This window comes from Rattus norvegicus, chromosome 19 (genome assembly GCF_021556685.1).
Source record: "Rattus norvegicus strain SHRSP/BbbUtx chromosome 19, alternate assembly SHRSP_T2T, whole genome shotgun sequence".
NCBI classification, from domain to species: domain Eukaryota; kingdom Metazoa; phylum Chordata; class Mammalia; order Rodentia; family Muridae; genus Rattus; species Rattus norvegicus.
This window is the reverse complement of record NC_141552.1, coordinates 39,265,933-39,277,479: the sequence shown is the minus strand read 5'-3', so window position 1 is coordinate 39,277,479 and position 11,547 is coordinate 39,265,933. Positions and strand designations below refer to the sequence as shown.

Genomic DNA, 11,547 nt, shown 5'->3' with positions numbered 1-11,547 from the left:
GTGTCCCTGGTATTCCCGACTTCGATCACACCCTCAGGGTGTTGGAAAGGGAATTTCGGACCTCAGTGTCCATCCTCTGGAGACCCCGGCCTCCGGACCTTGGAGAAACCGGGTTTAGCTGGAATTCCTGTACTTCCTCCGCCACACCAGAAAAAGGAGGGGTGGGGTGGGCAAACTGTCCTTTGACCCTGAGTTCGGGGCCCTCAAATCTGCTCCCACCCCTACTTCAGTCTAGTCCCGGACCGAGAGGGCCGCCGGGACCGGTTCGGCCAAATAGGATTAGCAGAGTCGAAGGAGAAAGGGGAAGCCCCGCGCGACCCCCCGGAGTCCTCGTGTAGGCGAGGCAGGGCCGCTAGTGAGGTCTCCGCGGCTCCCAGGAGCGAGGCGCGTCGGGCCGCGACGCGGCTAGTTCCCGGTAAGTGCGGTCCCGAGAGCGCTGCGCGCGGAGAGGCGTGGAGAGGGGGCTGGGCGCCGAGGACGTCTGGGTCCCGCGCCCAATGGCTGGAGGGCGGCCGAACGCCGCCCGCGCGCCCCGCCCGCCCCTGTCCCCTCCCCCCTGGACTCCCCTCCCCCTCCCCCGCCCGCCGCGCTCCCCGCCCCCGCTCCGGCGCCAACTCCGCGGCGCCTCCTTAAAAAGCGCGCGGGAGTTGTAAGGGGGGGCCGGGGCGAGCCGGAGTGAGCTAGAGCGACGGGTACATGGGGCGGGCGGGGGCCCGGGCTCCACCTTAAAAGCGGGCGCGTGGGGGTGGGAGGGAGCGAGGAAGGCGGGCAGCGGGGGAGGGCGAGCAGGAAGGGGGGCCGGAGTGTCCCGGGCGCAGGGCGCGCGTGCGGCGGCGGCGGCGGGGAGGGGCCGGCCGCGCCGCGCTCCCCTCCTCCCTCCTCGCATCCCCGGCCCCGCGCGCGCCCAGCAGAAGCGGGGCTGTTGTGTGCGTGCGTGCGAGTGAGTGAGTGTGTGCATATTTTTTTCCTCTTTTCTTTCTCTCTCACTATTTTTTTTTCTGTCTCTCTCGCGCGCTCTCCTCTCTCTCTCGCTTTTTTTTTTTTTCCCGAAGAAACAGCAGCGCCGCCGCCGCTCCGCCGAGGCGCTGCGCCCCCCGGGGGGAGGCGGAGGAGGCGGGCAGCGGCGGAGGGAGGGGAGCGGGGAGGGGGCGCCGCGCTGGGAGGGAGGCAGCGCGCACCGTGCAGCCGGGCCGGGCGGGAGGCATGGCGGGGCCCCCGGCCCTACCCCCGCCGGAGACGGCGGCGGCCGCCACCACGGCGGCCGCCGCCTCGTCGTCCGCCGCTTCCCCGCACTACCAAGAGTGGATTCTGGACACCATCGACTCGCTGCGCTCGCGCAAGGCGCGGCCGGACCTGGAGCGCATCTGCCGGATGGTGCGGCGGCGGCACGGCCCGGAGCCGGAGCGCACGCGCGCGGAGCTCGAGAAACTGATCCAGCAGCGCGCCGTGCTCCGGGTCAGCTACAAGGGGAGCATCTCGTACCGCAACGCGGCGCGCGTCCAGCCGCCCCGCCGCGGAGCCACCCCACCCGCCCCGCCGCGCGTCCCCCGCGGGGGCCCCGCCGCGCCGCCGCCCACGCCCGCCCCACCGCCCGCGCCCGTCGCCGCCCCGACCCGGGCGCCCCGCGCGGCCGCCGCCACAGCGCCCCCTTCTCCCGGCCCCGCGCAGCCGGGTCCCCGGGCGCAGCGGGCCGCGCCCCTGGCCGCTCCGCCACCAGCGCCCGCCGCGCCCCCGGCCGCGGCGCCCCCAGCCGGCCCGCGCCGCGCACCGCCGCCCGCCGTCGCCGCCCGGGAGCCGCCGGCGCCGCCACAGCAGCAGCAGCCGCCACCGCCGCAGCCACAGCCGCCGCCGGAGGGGGGCGCGGCGCGGGCGGGCGGCCCGGCGCGGCCCGTGAGCCTGCGGGAAGTCGTGCGCTACCTCGGGGGCAGTGGCGGCGCCAGCGGCCGCCTCACCCGCGGCCGCGTGCAGGGGCTGCTGGAAGAGGAAGCGGCGCGAGGCCGTCTGGAGCGCACCCGCCTGGGAGCGCTCGCACTACCCCGCGGAGACAGGCCGGGACGGGCGCCGCCGGCCGCTAGCGCACGCGCGGCGCGGAGCAAGGTGAGCGCACCGGGCAGGTGCGGGCGAAGTTGGCGGGGACGAGAGTCCCGGGAGGGAGCGGGACGTCGGGTGGCCGGGATTCGCCCACGGTCCCCGTGGACTCCGAACGCGGTGGTCTTGGTCAGTGACCTGATCTGCGGGAGCCTCAGTTTCCTCGGCTGTAAACGCGGATTGCTGACAGTAGCGACCCCTGGGGGTAGTTGAGCGAGTTTAGTAAGACTTGGCTATTGAGGGCTTTATTAACCCAGAACCTGGCACGGAAACGACAGCACAGCGTAAAAGTTACTCCGTGTTGTTGTCTAAGGTGGCGTCGGACACTGGATTTCATCCGGGACTAGAAGAGCTCTAACTCTGCCTGCTTCTTTCTCTGGCCCCAGAGAGGTGGAGAAGAACGGGTGTTTGAGAAAGAAGAGGAAGATGACGAAGAAGATGACGAAGAGGAGGAGGAGGACAATGTATCTGAGGGCTCGGAAGTGCCCGAGAGTGACCGCCCCGCAGGTGCTCAGCACCACCAGATTAATGGAGAGCGGGGCCCTCAGAGTGCTAAGGAGAGGGTCAAGGAGTGGTCGCCCTGTGGACCCTTCCAGGGCCAGGATGAAGGGCGGGGACCAGCACCTGGCAGCTGCACACACCAGGTGTTCTCGATGACAGCTATGAATAAAGAAGGGGGATCGGGTAAGGACCTGTCTGGGTTGGGGCAGTGCGGAACAGGGAGCTGTGAACCCTAGCCTGACTGTCCTCTGCCTTTCCTTTTTCAGCTTGTGTTACAGCTGCTCCAGATTCTCCATCTCCTGTGCCTTTGCCTCCAGGAAAACCAGCCCTACCTGGGGCTGATGGGACACCATTTGGCTGTCCGTAAGTTGAGGCATTGGGGACATTGGGGTTAGCACCTGGGTGTTGGATAATCAGAGCTGTGTGAAGGTCACTTTGCTCTCCGTTCTGATGCAGTCCTGGGCGCAAGGAGAAGCCAACGGACCCAGTGGAGTGGACAGTCATGGATGTGGTGGAATACTTCACTGAGGCAGGCTTCCCAGAGCAGGCCACTGCTTTCCAAGAGCAGGTGAGTTCCCAGACGGTCTCTTGACTGTACACACAGAGGGCCTCACGGGTGTTCACTGACCCTGCCTCTTTCTGTCCTGCCCAGGAAATTGATGGCAAGTCTTTGTTGCTCATGCAACGGACAGATGTGCTCACTGGCCTGTCCATCCGCCTGGGCCCAGCCCTGAAGATCTACGAGCACCACATCAAGGTGCTTCAGCAAGGCCACTTTGAGGACGATGATCCTGATGGCTTTCTAGGCTGAGCACCCAGCCTTGCCCCCACCCCAGCCAGTCCAGATTTCACCCATGGCAGCCCCATAGTCCAGGAGCTGGATATGGGTACGCTCAACCTTCCTAACAGACTCCAGTGAGGGGATTCCCTTCTCCATTTTCCCCCTTTTCTCACACCCCTGACCTTAGTTCACCCCTCTCCACAGCAGTGGAGTGTGGGGTCGGACGACTTGGCTGGCTCATTTGCCAGGGGTCACCCTTTCTCCCCAAACCAGGACATTTTTGAACAACAAAAACCAGGGGAGCTTCCTGTGGCCCCAAACCCCTCTTCAGTTCAGCCAGATGTATCTTATATGTGTTTTGTTCTACCTATTCATCCTGGTGGTGGTTTTTCCTCGTCCCACCACCCCCAGACCCTCCCCCTTGACCCCCAGCTTCTGGGGAACAGGTGAGGTAAAGGACCTTGGGTCCTCTAGCTCCTTCCCTTTCTGTCTGTCGACTGTTCCACCTGGCTGTATTGCTTTTTAATATTGCACCGAAGGTTTTTTAAATAAAACTTAAAAAAAAAAAAAAAAAAGTCCGTCTTCTGCATGGAGGAAGGAGGGGCTAAAGGCCTCCTTGAAGATTTTAACGTTAAGACAGAATTTGGGGCCGAGACTCATCGACCTCACCAAGTATGCAGATAGACCATCTTGGCTCTAGCTTCACCACCACAAAAGGGAGATGGTTTTTGTAGCTGGGCTTGACGGCACAGGTGTTATCTCAGCACTTCAGAGATGGAAGCGGGATCAGGAATTCGAGGCTAGACTTATCTACGTAGTTTTTGAATACAGGCAACGCTGTCAGTCTAGGACTGGAATGGTTCCTTTGTCTTCTGCCATCTCATTCCAGAACCACCTGCTCAAGTGTTTGTTGAGTGACTAACAGCAAACTGCACGCTTGCTGAGCAAACGGTTTGTTGTCACCTCTGTAGTTCGGTGAAGCAGACGTCATAAAACTCGTTTTATAGGCAGGGCAACTGACTTGACAAAGTCAAGTTGAGGGTCACGCGGGACAGTGTGACACCTGTTGCTGCTTACTTCGAGCCTTGTAATATATTTGGCTTCCTAGCCTGTACTTAAATACCGATCAGTCTTTGCACGTAACACGGAATCCAACCTATGAGGATCAGAGATGTGTTCTGGGACCAGGGCCGGCTTACTGGAACAAAAGAGACGATGGGATAAGATCACCTGTCTGAGGATTTTTATTGTAGAAGTAACTGGTATATCACTAGGCCTTAGCTCAAAAGCAGATCCTAGCTCCATCAGTTAAGAGATCTTGAGAGTCACCTGCTGAGGTGTAACCTGGGCCTCTTAGTAACCTTCACTCCCAGGTTCCTAACAAGTTAGGAACCCCCTTCCCCTCCAGTCAACTGACTGGGATGAGAAAAGGCGCCTAGCTGTGCGCCGCAACCACAAGGCTGGTGTGGGCTCCGCCCTTGGCAGCGCCCCGCGCGCCAGGTGCCGGCCGAGCTCCGAGCGCGGTGCAGGCCTAGGCTGCGCGCCCTCCGCGTGCTGAAATTCAAAAGAGGCGAAATCCCCGCGGGGCGGCGCCGGCAGAGACGTCGAGGCTGGGCTGAGAGGGCTGCGGCTGCGCTCACTGCCCAAGCCGGTCGGCCCCAGGTGTGTGCGCTCCCGGGACGCCGAAGGGGCTGGAGGAGCCTGCTGTGGACGTGGATGGCTGCGGAGTCCTGGTTCGCGGGGTCGCTGGCCCTGGGCCCAGGAGAAGCACCGCCCTCGGAGGAATTGGGACCCGGGCCGCAGCCTTATGGAGACCCCTCGTGGTCGCCGGCCGGGAGACCTGAGGGTTCAACAGAGCTGGAGCCCCAGCGAGCACAGTCCATGATGGAAGCTCCCACCTCCACGTCCTCCCGGGAGCCACTGGCAGCGGAGCTCGGGGCGGCCCCAGCTCGCCTCCCGCTGGACTCCATGTTCAGTCCGATCACTGACCAGCTCCGTTACCTGCTCAGAAAGGCGGATGACTTTCAAAGCTACTTGCTCTACAGGTGACACTGCACAAAGACCCAGGACAGGAGGACAGGGTGTGCAGCCCACAACGGCCAAAAGCTGAACTCAGGGCCCAGAGATACAGTATACGAGGCTGATTGGGAATGCACTTTACTGGTGCTCTGAGGGCTGTGAAGAATTGAGAGACAGAAGCAGGCAATGTATGGCTCTTTAGAGTAGCAAAAACCACACACACACACACACACACACACACACACACCCCTTTTCCTCTAGGACTTTGGTTTTCGTTGGTTGGTTTGGTTAACTGGTTGATTTGGCCATTTTTTTCTTCTTTCAAACAGTGTCTCATTACGTTATGTTCTGGTTGGTGAGGCTCCTGCCTTAGTCTACTGAGTACTGCCTACCAGATTTGAAATGCTCTCCTAGATTTTTTTTTTTTTAAACCCTGTGTAAGTCAGCTAAACAGATTCCATCTGCATCAACTCTAGCCAGAGGACTTCTGGTATGAAAGGCCACCTCCACTCCCAAAGGAAAATGCAATTTCCAGAACAATGGAGAGGGGTTGTGATGTCTTTGGGAGATTTGCTTAAGTCCCGGCTTTCCGAGCTCCGTGCTGTAGTTTTGAGAGAACTCAGTTGTATATACTCCCAAACACACTGGGGAATGGAGCCAGGCCCTTGCATTAGGCAAGCATTCCTCCAGTTGTGCTCCCGGCCCAGGTGTCAGCACTTTAACAAATGTTTCAACTGACGGATGCAGGTGGTTCTGAAAGAAGACAGAGGAAGACTTGACATGGGGGGAATCTTTCTCTTATGCTGAGCTTTCCCCCGGCTGAGCTCCAATCTCTAACACGGACTTAAGCTCTCAGTCCCTTTTTTCTATGTTTAATTATTGGGTGTTGGAATGGAACCCAGGACTCTGCACAGGCTATGCAAATGTTCTTAGCATTAAGCCACAGCACTGAGGGACTTTCATCAGGGATACAGGCAGGGGGTGAGCAACGGGGCACCTAGGGATGAAGAGAGAGATGCCACATGAAGGCCCCTTTCTCCCTTCAGCAGGGACCGAGTCCAGAAAGAACAGCTAGCCAAGGCTATGCCCACCTTCTTAACAATGTGCGAACCTTACTTCCTATACCTTGAGGCTGCGGCAAGGAGTGTCCCTCCCATCTACGGAGCCCTGCAAGAGTTGGTCCGGAAGGGGGTGTGTACAGTAGCTCTCTTTCCAGGCCCCTTTCTCCTTTAGACTCTGCCTAGGGGTAGGAGGGTTGCTTCTGGCTGACCACCTGAGGTCATCAAGTCCCACCTTCCATGCAGTTGCTGGAGATCTCCCAGCAGCTAACCCTGCGCTTGGAACAGTTAGTTCTCATGTATGCCTCCTTTGGGTTCGTGGACCTGGAGGAAACTAACCCTTTGAGGTAAGTGGGCAGGAAATGGGGCTGTGGGGTGGTCTAGGGCCCAGCTTGCTGTCCACTCTCCTATCTCCTGCTAGCATCTCCTGCTTCTTCTGCGGGAGGTTCTCCATTAGCCCCTCCCACGATGTGTCCATCTTCCGGTACTGCACACCAGCCGCGTACACTGCCAGCCACTTCCCAAGATACCTCTATAAGAAGATGCGCTGGAACCTGGAAACCACCACAGAGGCCAGCAGCCAAGGAGCAGATGCCCATGTGGATTAGTGAGTCCCCTTGCCAAAATCAAAGTCCTCCCCTTTCTAGACCGAATGCCAACTTGAGCCTATACACCACCACCAAAGAGTGAAAAGCAAGACAAAACTGAATACCTTCTGCAGTGCTGGGATAAAACCCAGGACCTTGCATATCCTAGACCAGCACTGAGCTACACTTTCAATCTTTAGTTTTCTTAACTCCACCTCCCATTAAAATAAAAGTACTCCTCTTCAGATTAGGCCACAAGGGAGGAAAGTCCTCAGTACTGAGTCACATTCCTACCTGAGAACTGGAGGCGACTTCTGATGAACTTGAAACTCACCTCCAGAATTAAAGCCCTCAGCAGAAAAAAACTAAATAAAGCATTGCTTTTCCTTCTGATCTCTCCCTCTCAGCTACTTCTTGTGTTATCGAGATACATGGGAGGACGCAGGCCAGGGACCAGCCAATTCGTGCCCCCAGATCCAGAAACTCTGGTCCATTGGCCGATGGATGCCCCTGGGACCGGCAGAGGATGATCTTGATTCATGGTAGGATTCCGGTCACGGTGATGCGGGCTTAGGTTTGAGGGAGGGCAGGACAACCTCACCAAAGGCTGGAACTCGGGTAACAGTTTCCACTATGAATAAGGAGCACATTTTACTGTACCCTGAGGGGTGCTTTATGTAGACTAAACAGTAGTTCACAGAGATGCGGATTTCACAAAGAAAACATGTTTTCAGAGCACATAAGTCACTCTCCCAAAGAGACAACAGCCAGCAAAGTGTTTAGTAGCCTCAAGTCCAGTGCTTCAACCCCAGGAGTTTCCCTTAGGGTATCCCCCACCCCTAATGGAAATAAAGCCCCTCCCAGCTGTGGGCAGAGGTGCTCAAGTCCAGGCTTGTCTCCGGGGGGCCCCCCAGGATTTTGTGCCCACAGCCACCCGGGGACTACCAGCAGCTACTAACCATCGGCTTCGAGGAGCCGTCGCACGTGCTGGCCACCGACCTGCTGGTGCAGATTCTCATGGGCCAGGCAGGCCCCGCCCGGCCCCCCAGCTCTGCTGGGCCCGCGGCTTGGGCAGCCCCGGCATCCTAAGTCCCAGGAGAAGGCGCCAGTTGGAGCCTGACAACCCCAAACTCCAGGCAGGAAGAAGTGCGGTCTGCACTGAGTACGCCCAGGCAAGAGCCACCGAACACCAAGTGCGGGCTGACTTTTCTGTTAATAAAAGAGCAAGGTCAGAGGTTCTGTGTCCTGTGAGCACCGCATCCCTCCCCTGGGGAGATAGGCCCCGCCCAGCGCGAGGCCTTGTAGGAAGTGTAGTCCGCAGACCTCGGAGAGGGAATGCTGCACATGCGCAAATGCGCATGAGTCAAAGAGGGAAGTAGCGGCTCTCGTCAGCAACCGGAACCCAGAAAACAAGTTTCTGGTAGCAGAAAAATTCTAGGCCCACTGGAGGAAGACTTAAACCCACGCCCGTTTTTTTTTTCTTTAACCCGGAAGTGATTCTTTTTTTTTTTTTTAAACACAACTACATTTCCCGATGTGCCCTAGGAAACTGCAGGATATCAGTTTGCAGAGTGGAATCAGATTTTTCCTTCCAGCTTTTGGGGTGTCCGAACCAAACCGGTGATTGTCTTGTCTCTTGAAGAGTGTCTGGAGAGTCCTAGGAGGCTCGCTCTGCCCCACATCAATCTTGGACTGGTGAAGGATACTCTAGCTGAGAGAAATGAGCCCTCCTGCTTCCTGAGAGGCCAAGCCTAGACTCGAACCTGGGCCTTCTGAGCAAAACTGCCCCTGCATAGGAATGGGGTCCTTCGTCCTCCCGTGTCACTCTTGAGTTTTCAATCTCTACAGTAAGAGGTCGATATTTGGGTCCTAAAATTTTCACACGCAGAGTCAGAATGTGAGACCTAGAAATAGAGACTCAGAACCATGCCGTGTGTGCCTGTGCGTGTATGTGTGTGTAACTGATTTTTAGTAACCGGGCATGGTAGCATACACCTTTAATCATAGCACTCAGGGAAACCGAGGCAGGTGGGCCTCTATGAGACGAGCCCAGCCTAGGCTACATAGTGAGTTCCAGGACAACTGGGGCTGGCTATATATAGAGGCCCTCTCTCTTTCAAATACATATATTTACTTATTATATCTTTATTTCTCTGCTTGCCCAGGAGGCCAGAGAGGGCATCAGAGATACCCTGGGCCTAGAGTTTCATATAGTTTTCAGCACTATGTGGGTGCAGGAAACTGAACTAGGGTCCTCTCAGTGAGCAGCCAGAGCTCTTATTAGCAATCTCCAGCATTTTTCTCTCCTTTATTTGTTTTTTAAAAGTATTTTTAAAGGTTCATTTAGTTAATGTATACAAGTACGTTGTAGCTGTCTTCAGTCACACCAGAAAAGGGCATTCCATCCCATTACAGATGGTTGTGAGCCACCATGTGGTTGCTGGGAATTGAACTCAGGACCTCTGGAAGAGCAGTCAGTGCTCTTAACCACTGAGCCATCTCTCCAGCCCTGTTTGTTTTCTTAAGATGGGGTTTCTCTCCGGTTATTCTGGAACTTGCTAACGCAGACCAGGCTCGTCTCACATTCAAAGGTCCATCCGCCACTTCCTCCCCAGTGCTGGAATTAAAGATGTGTGCCACCACTGCCTGCATACCTTTCTTTTTAATCCACCTGGAGTCCTAGTGTATAGCCCAGGCTGGCCTTAACTTCCAGCGTGGGCCTCCAGAGTGTGCCACGATGCCTTATGCCTCAGTGATTCAGTTGATACCACCTGGTACATACTTACCACTCGGTAAGTCTTTAAAGACAGGTGTGAGGGGGTTGGGGATTTAGCTCAGTGGTAGAGCGCTTGCCTAGCAAGCACAAGGCCCTGGGTTCGGTCCCCAGCTCTGAAAAAAAGAAAAGAATAAAATAAAATAAAATAGACAGCTTCTTTCTCCTGAGTGAAACCCCATATGGACCCTCCATCTTATCTGTAGGTATTTCGTTAGACACTTGTTGCTAACTGAGGCCAACCTGGTTAACATAGTGAGATTTGACTGGACATATCAGAAATTTAAACCATAATGCTAGTATTCAATTATTTGTATACCAGTGTGTGTGTGTTGCTGTGTATATCCCGTGGCCTATATGTGGAGGTTGGGACAGAACTCTGAATGTCAGCTCTGGTCTTCCAACTTGTGCTGCTGTGTTGTGGACTAGCTGCCTGCAAACTTCCCTCGATCCTCTTGCCTCTCATTTCCAACCAGAGCCTGCAGGGACATGCACTTATACAGCTTTTCACACGGTTTCTAGGAATCTGAATTCTGGCTGTTGGGCTGACATGACAAGCATTTTACCCACCGGGACATCTCAGCCCTTCAATTTATTTATTTAATTTTTTTTTGAGACAGGGTGTCTTGTTTTGGGGGGGGGTTGTTTTTTTTGTTTTTTTGTTTTTTTGTTTTTTGGGGGTTTTTTTGGAGCTGGGGACCGAACCCAGGGCCTTGTGCTTGCTAGGCAAGCACTCTACCACTGAGCTAAATCCCCAACCCCAAGACAGGGTGTCATATAGCTAGACTGGCCTCAATCTCTCTATGTAGCTGAGACTGACCTTGAACTTATGATCCTACTACCCCTACCTCTTCGGTTACAAGTACCCACCACTGTTTATGAGTAGCCTGGATTAAACCCTGGCCTGGCTTTCCTGTTTGCCAGGGAAGTATTTTACCAATGAGCTGTATTCCTGTCCTTATACAACAAATCTAAAATGTTCGGGGTCCCTCTTTTTCTGATGCTAGTATCTGCTCCTGGTATCCTTGAAATACACACACTTTTCCAGACAATTTAGTGTTTAGCATAAGTGAAGCAGGGTTTGCAGTGTGCCCATGACTGACCACTGCCACTTTTTATCTCCCTACAACAGAGACTCACTATGTAGACCAGGCTGGCTTTGAACTTACAGAAATCTGCCTGTCTCCACCTCTTAATTGCCGAGTGAAAAGGCAAATGTGTTGCCATGCCCAGTCCCACCTGAATAACTTTTAAAGTTGTTTTCTAAACCTGCTATGATGACATAAACCTGGAATTCCAACAGGACGGAGGCAAAAGCAGGAAGTCACAGGTTCAAAGCCATCCTGATCCACATAGCCAGCCAGCCAGGGCAACCTAGTGAATCTCTATCTCAAAAGATGTTAAAAGGGGGAAAAGCTTGCTAAATAGTAAAAATTGGTAGTTTTGTTTTGGTTCAGACCCAGAGCCATGCACTTGCCAGGGGAATGCTCACATCTTTTGTTTGTTTAGTTAAATGATGTTTTTTATTTTTAAAAATTATGTGGCCAGGCCATGATTGTACACACCTTTAGTTTCAGCACTCAGGAGGTAGAGGCAGATGGACCTCAAGGCCAGCCTGGTCTACATGTAGAGCAAATTCTAGAACAGTCATGGCTACATAAAGAAACCCTGTCTTGAAAAACAAAAACAAACAAACAAACAAAAATCCTAGCACTAGCACTCCAGAGGCAGAGGCTGGAG

At 55.5% G+C, this 11,547-nt stretch overlaps 2 protein-coding genes across 4 annotated transcripts; both read left to right on the top strand.

The window, feature by feature from the left end:
• The first annotated feature begins 800 nt into the window (after nucleotides 1-800).
• Samd1 (sterile alpha motif domain containing 1) lies at nucleotides 801-3,945 on the top strand. 2 transcript variants are annotated; one of them, XR_015643236.1, is made up of 5 exons: nucleotides 801-2,097; nucleotides 2,402-2,772; nucleotides 2,856-2,952; nucleotides 3,046-3,157; nucleotides 3,242-3,945. XR_015643236.1 is itself a non-coding variant. In NM_001447242.1 (5 exons), exons 1-5 carry the CDS (start codon nucleotides 1,204-1,206, stop codon nucleotides 3,398-3,400), a joined length of 1,560 nt encoding a protein of 519 aa, NP_001434171.1. In that variant the 5' UTR covers nucleotides 910-1,203; the 3' UTR covers nucleotides 3,401-3,945. The 2 variants fall into 2 exon arrangements, 1 of the variants encoding a protein (NP_001434171.1); NM_001447242.1 differs by having other exon boundaries at nucleotides 910-2,097; nucleotides 2,475-2,772.
• Nucleotides 3,946-4,927: 982 nt separating this feature from the next.
• Nucleotides 4,928-8,269, top strand: C19h19orf67 (similar to human chromosome 19 open reading frame 67). Of its 2 annotated transcripts, none has more exons than XM_087595138.1 (6): nucleotides 4,928-5,415; nucleotides 6,439-6,580; nucleotides 6,694-6,794; nucleotides 6,869-7,054; nucleotides 7,442-7,576; nucleotides 7,949-8,269. In XM_087595138.1, exons 1-6 carry the CDS (start codon nucleotides 5,087-5,089, stop codon nucleotides 8,121-8,123), a joined length of 1,068 nt encoding a protein of 355 aa, XP_087451264.1. In that variant the 5' UTR covers nucleotides 4,928-5,086; the 3' UTR covers nucleotides 8,124-8,269. The 2 variants fall into 2 exon arrangements, with proteins under 2 accessions (XP_087451264.1, NP_001406700.1); NM_001419771.1 differs by having other exon boundaries at nucleotides 4,968-5,415; nucleotides 6,436-6,580.
• Nucleotides 8,270-11,547: the final 3,278 nt, after the last annotated feature.

Excerpts from the sequence above, each read along its gene's own strand:
- Samd1 (NM_001447242.1), top strand. The coding sequence starts at position 1,204 with ATGGCGGGGCCCCCGGCCCTACCCCCGCCGGAGACGGCGGCGGCCGCC. Across the intron at positions 2,098-2,474 it reads CACGCGCGGCGCGGAGCAAG|AGAGGTGGAGAAGAACGGGT; the intron begins GTGAGCGCACCG and ends CTCTGGCCCCAG. Across the intron at positions 3,158-3,241 it reads CCACTGCTTTCCAAGAGCAG|GAAATTGATGGCAAGTCTTT; the intron begins GTGAGTTCCCAG and ends TGTCCTGCCCAG.
- C19h19orf67 (NM_001419771.1), top strand. The coding sequence starts at position 5,087 with ATGGCTGCGGAGTCCTGGTTCGCGGGGTCGCTGGCCCTGGGCCCAGGA. Across the intron at positions 5,416-6,435 it reads CAAAGCTACTTGCTCTACAG|CAGGGACCGAGTCCAGAAAG; the intron begins GTGACACTGCAC and ends TTCTCCCTTCAG. Across the intron at positions 7,055-7,441 it reads GCAGATGCCCATGTGGATTA|CTACTTCTTGTGTTATCGAG; the intron begins GTGAGTCCCCTT and ends TCTCCCTCTCAG.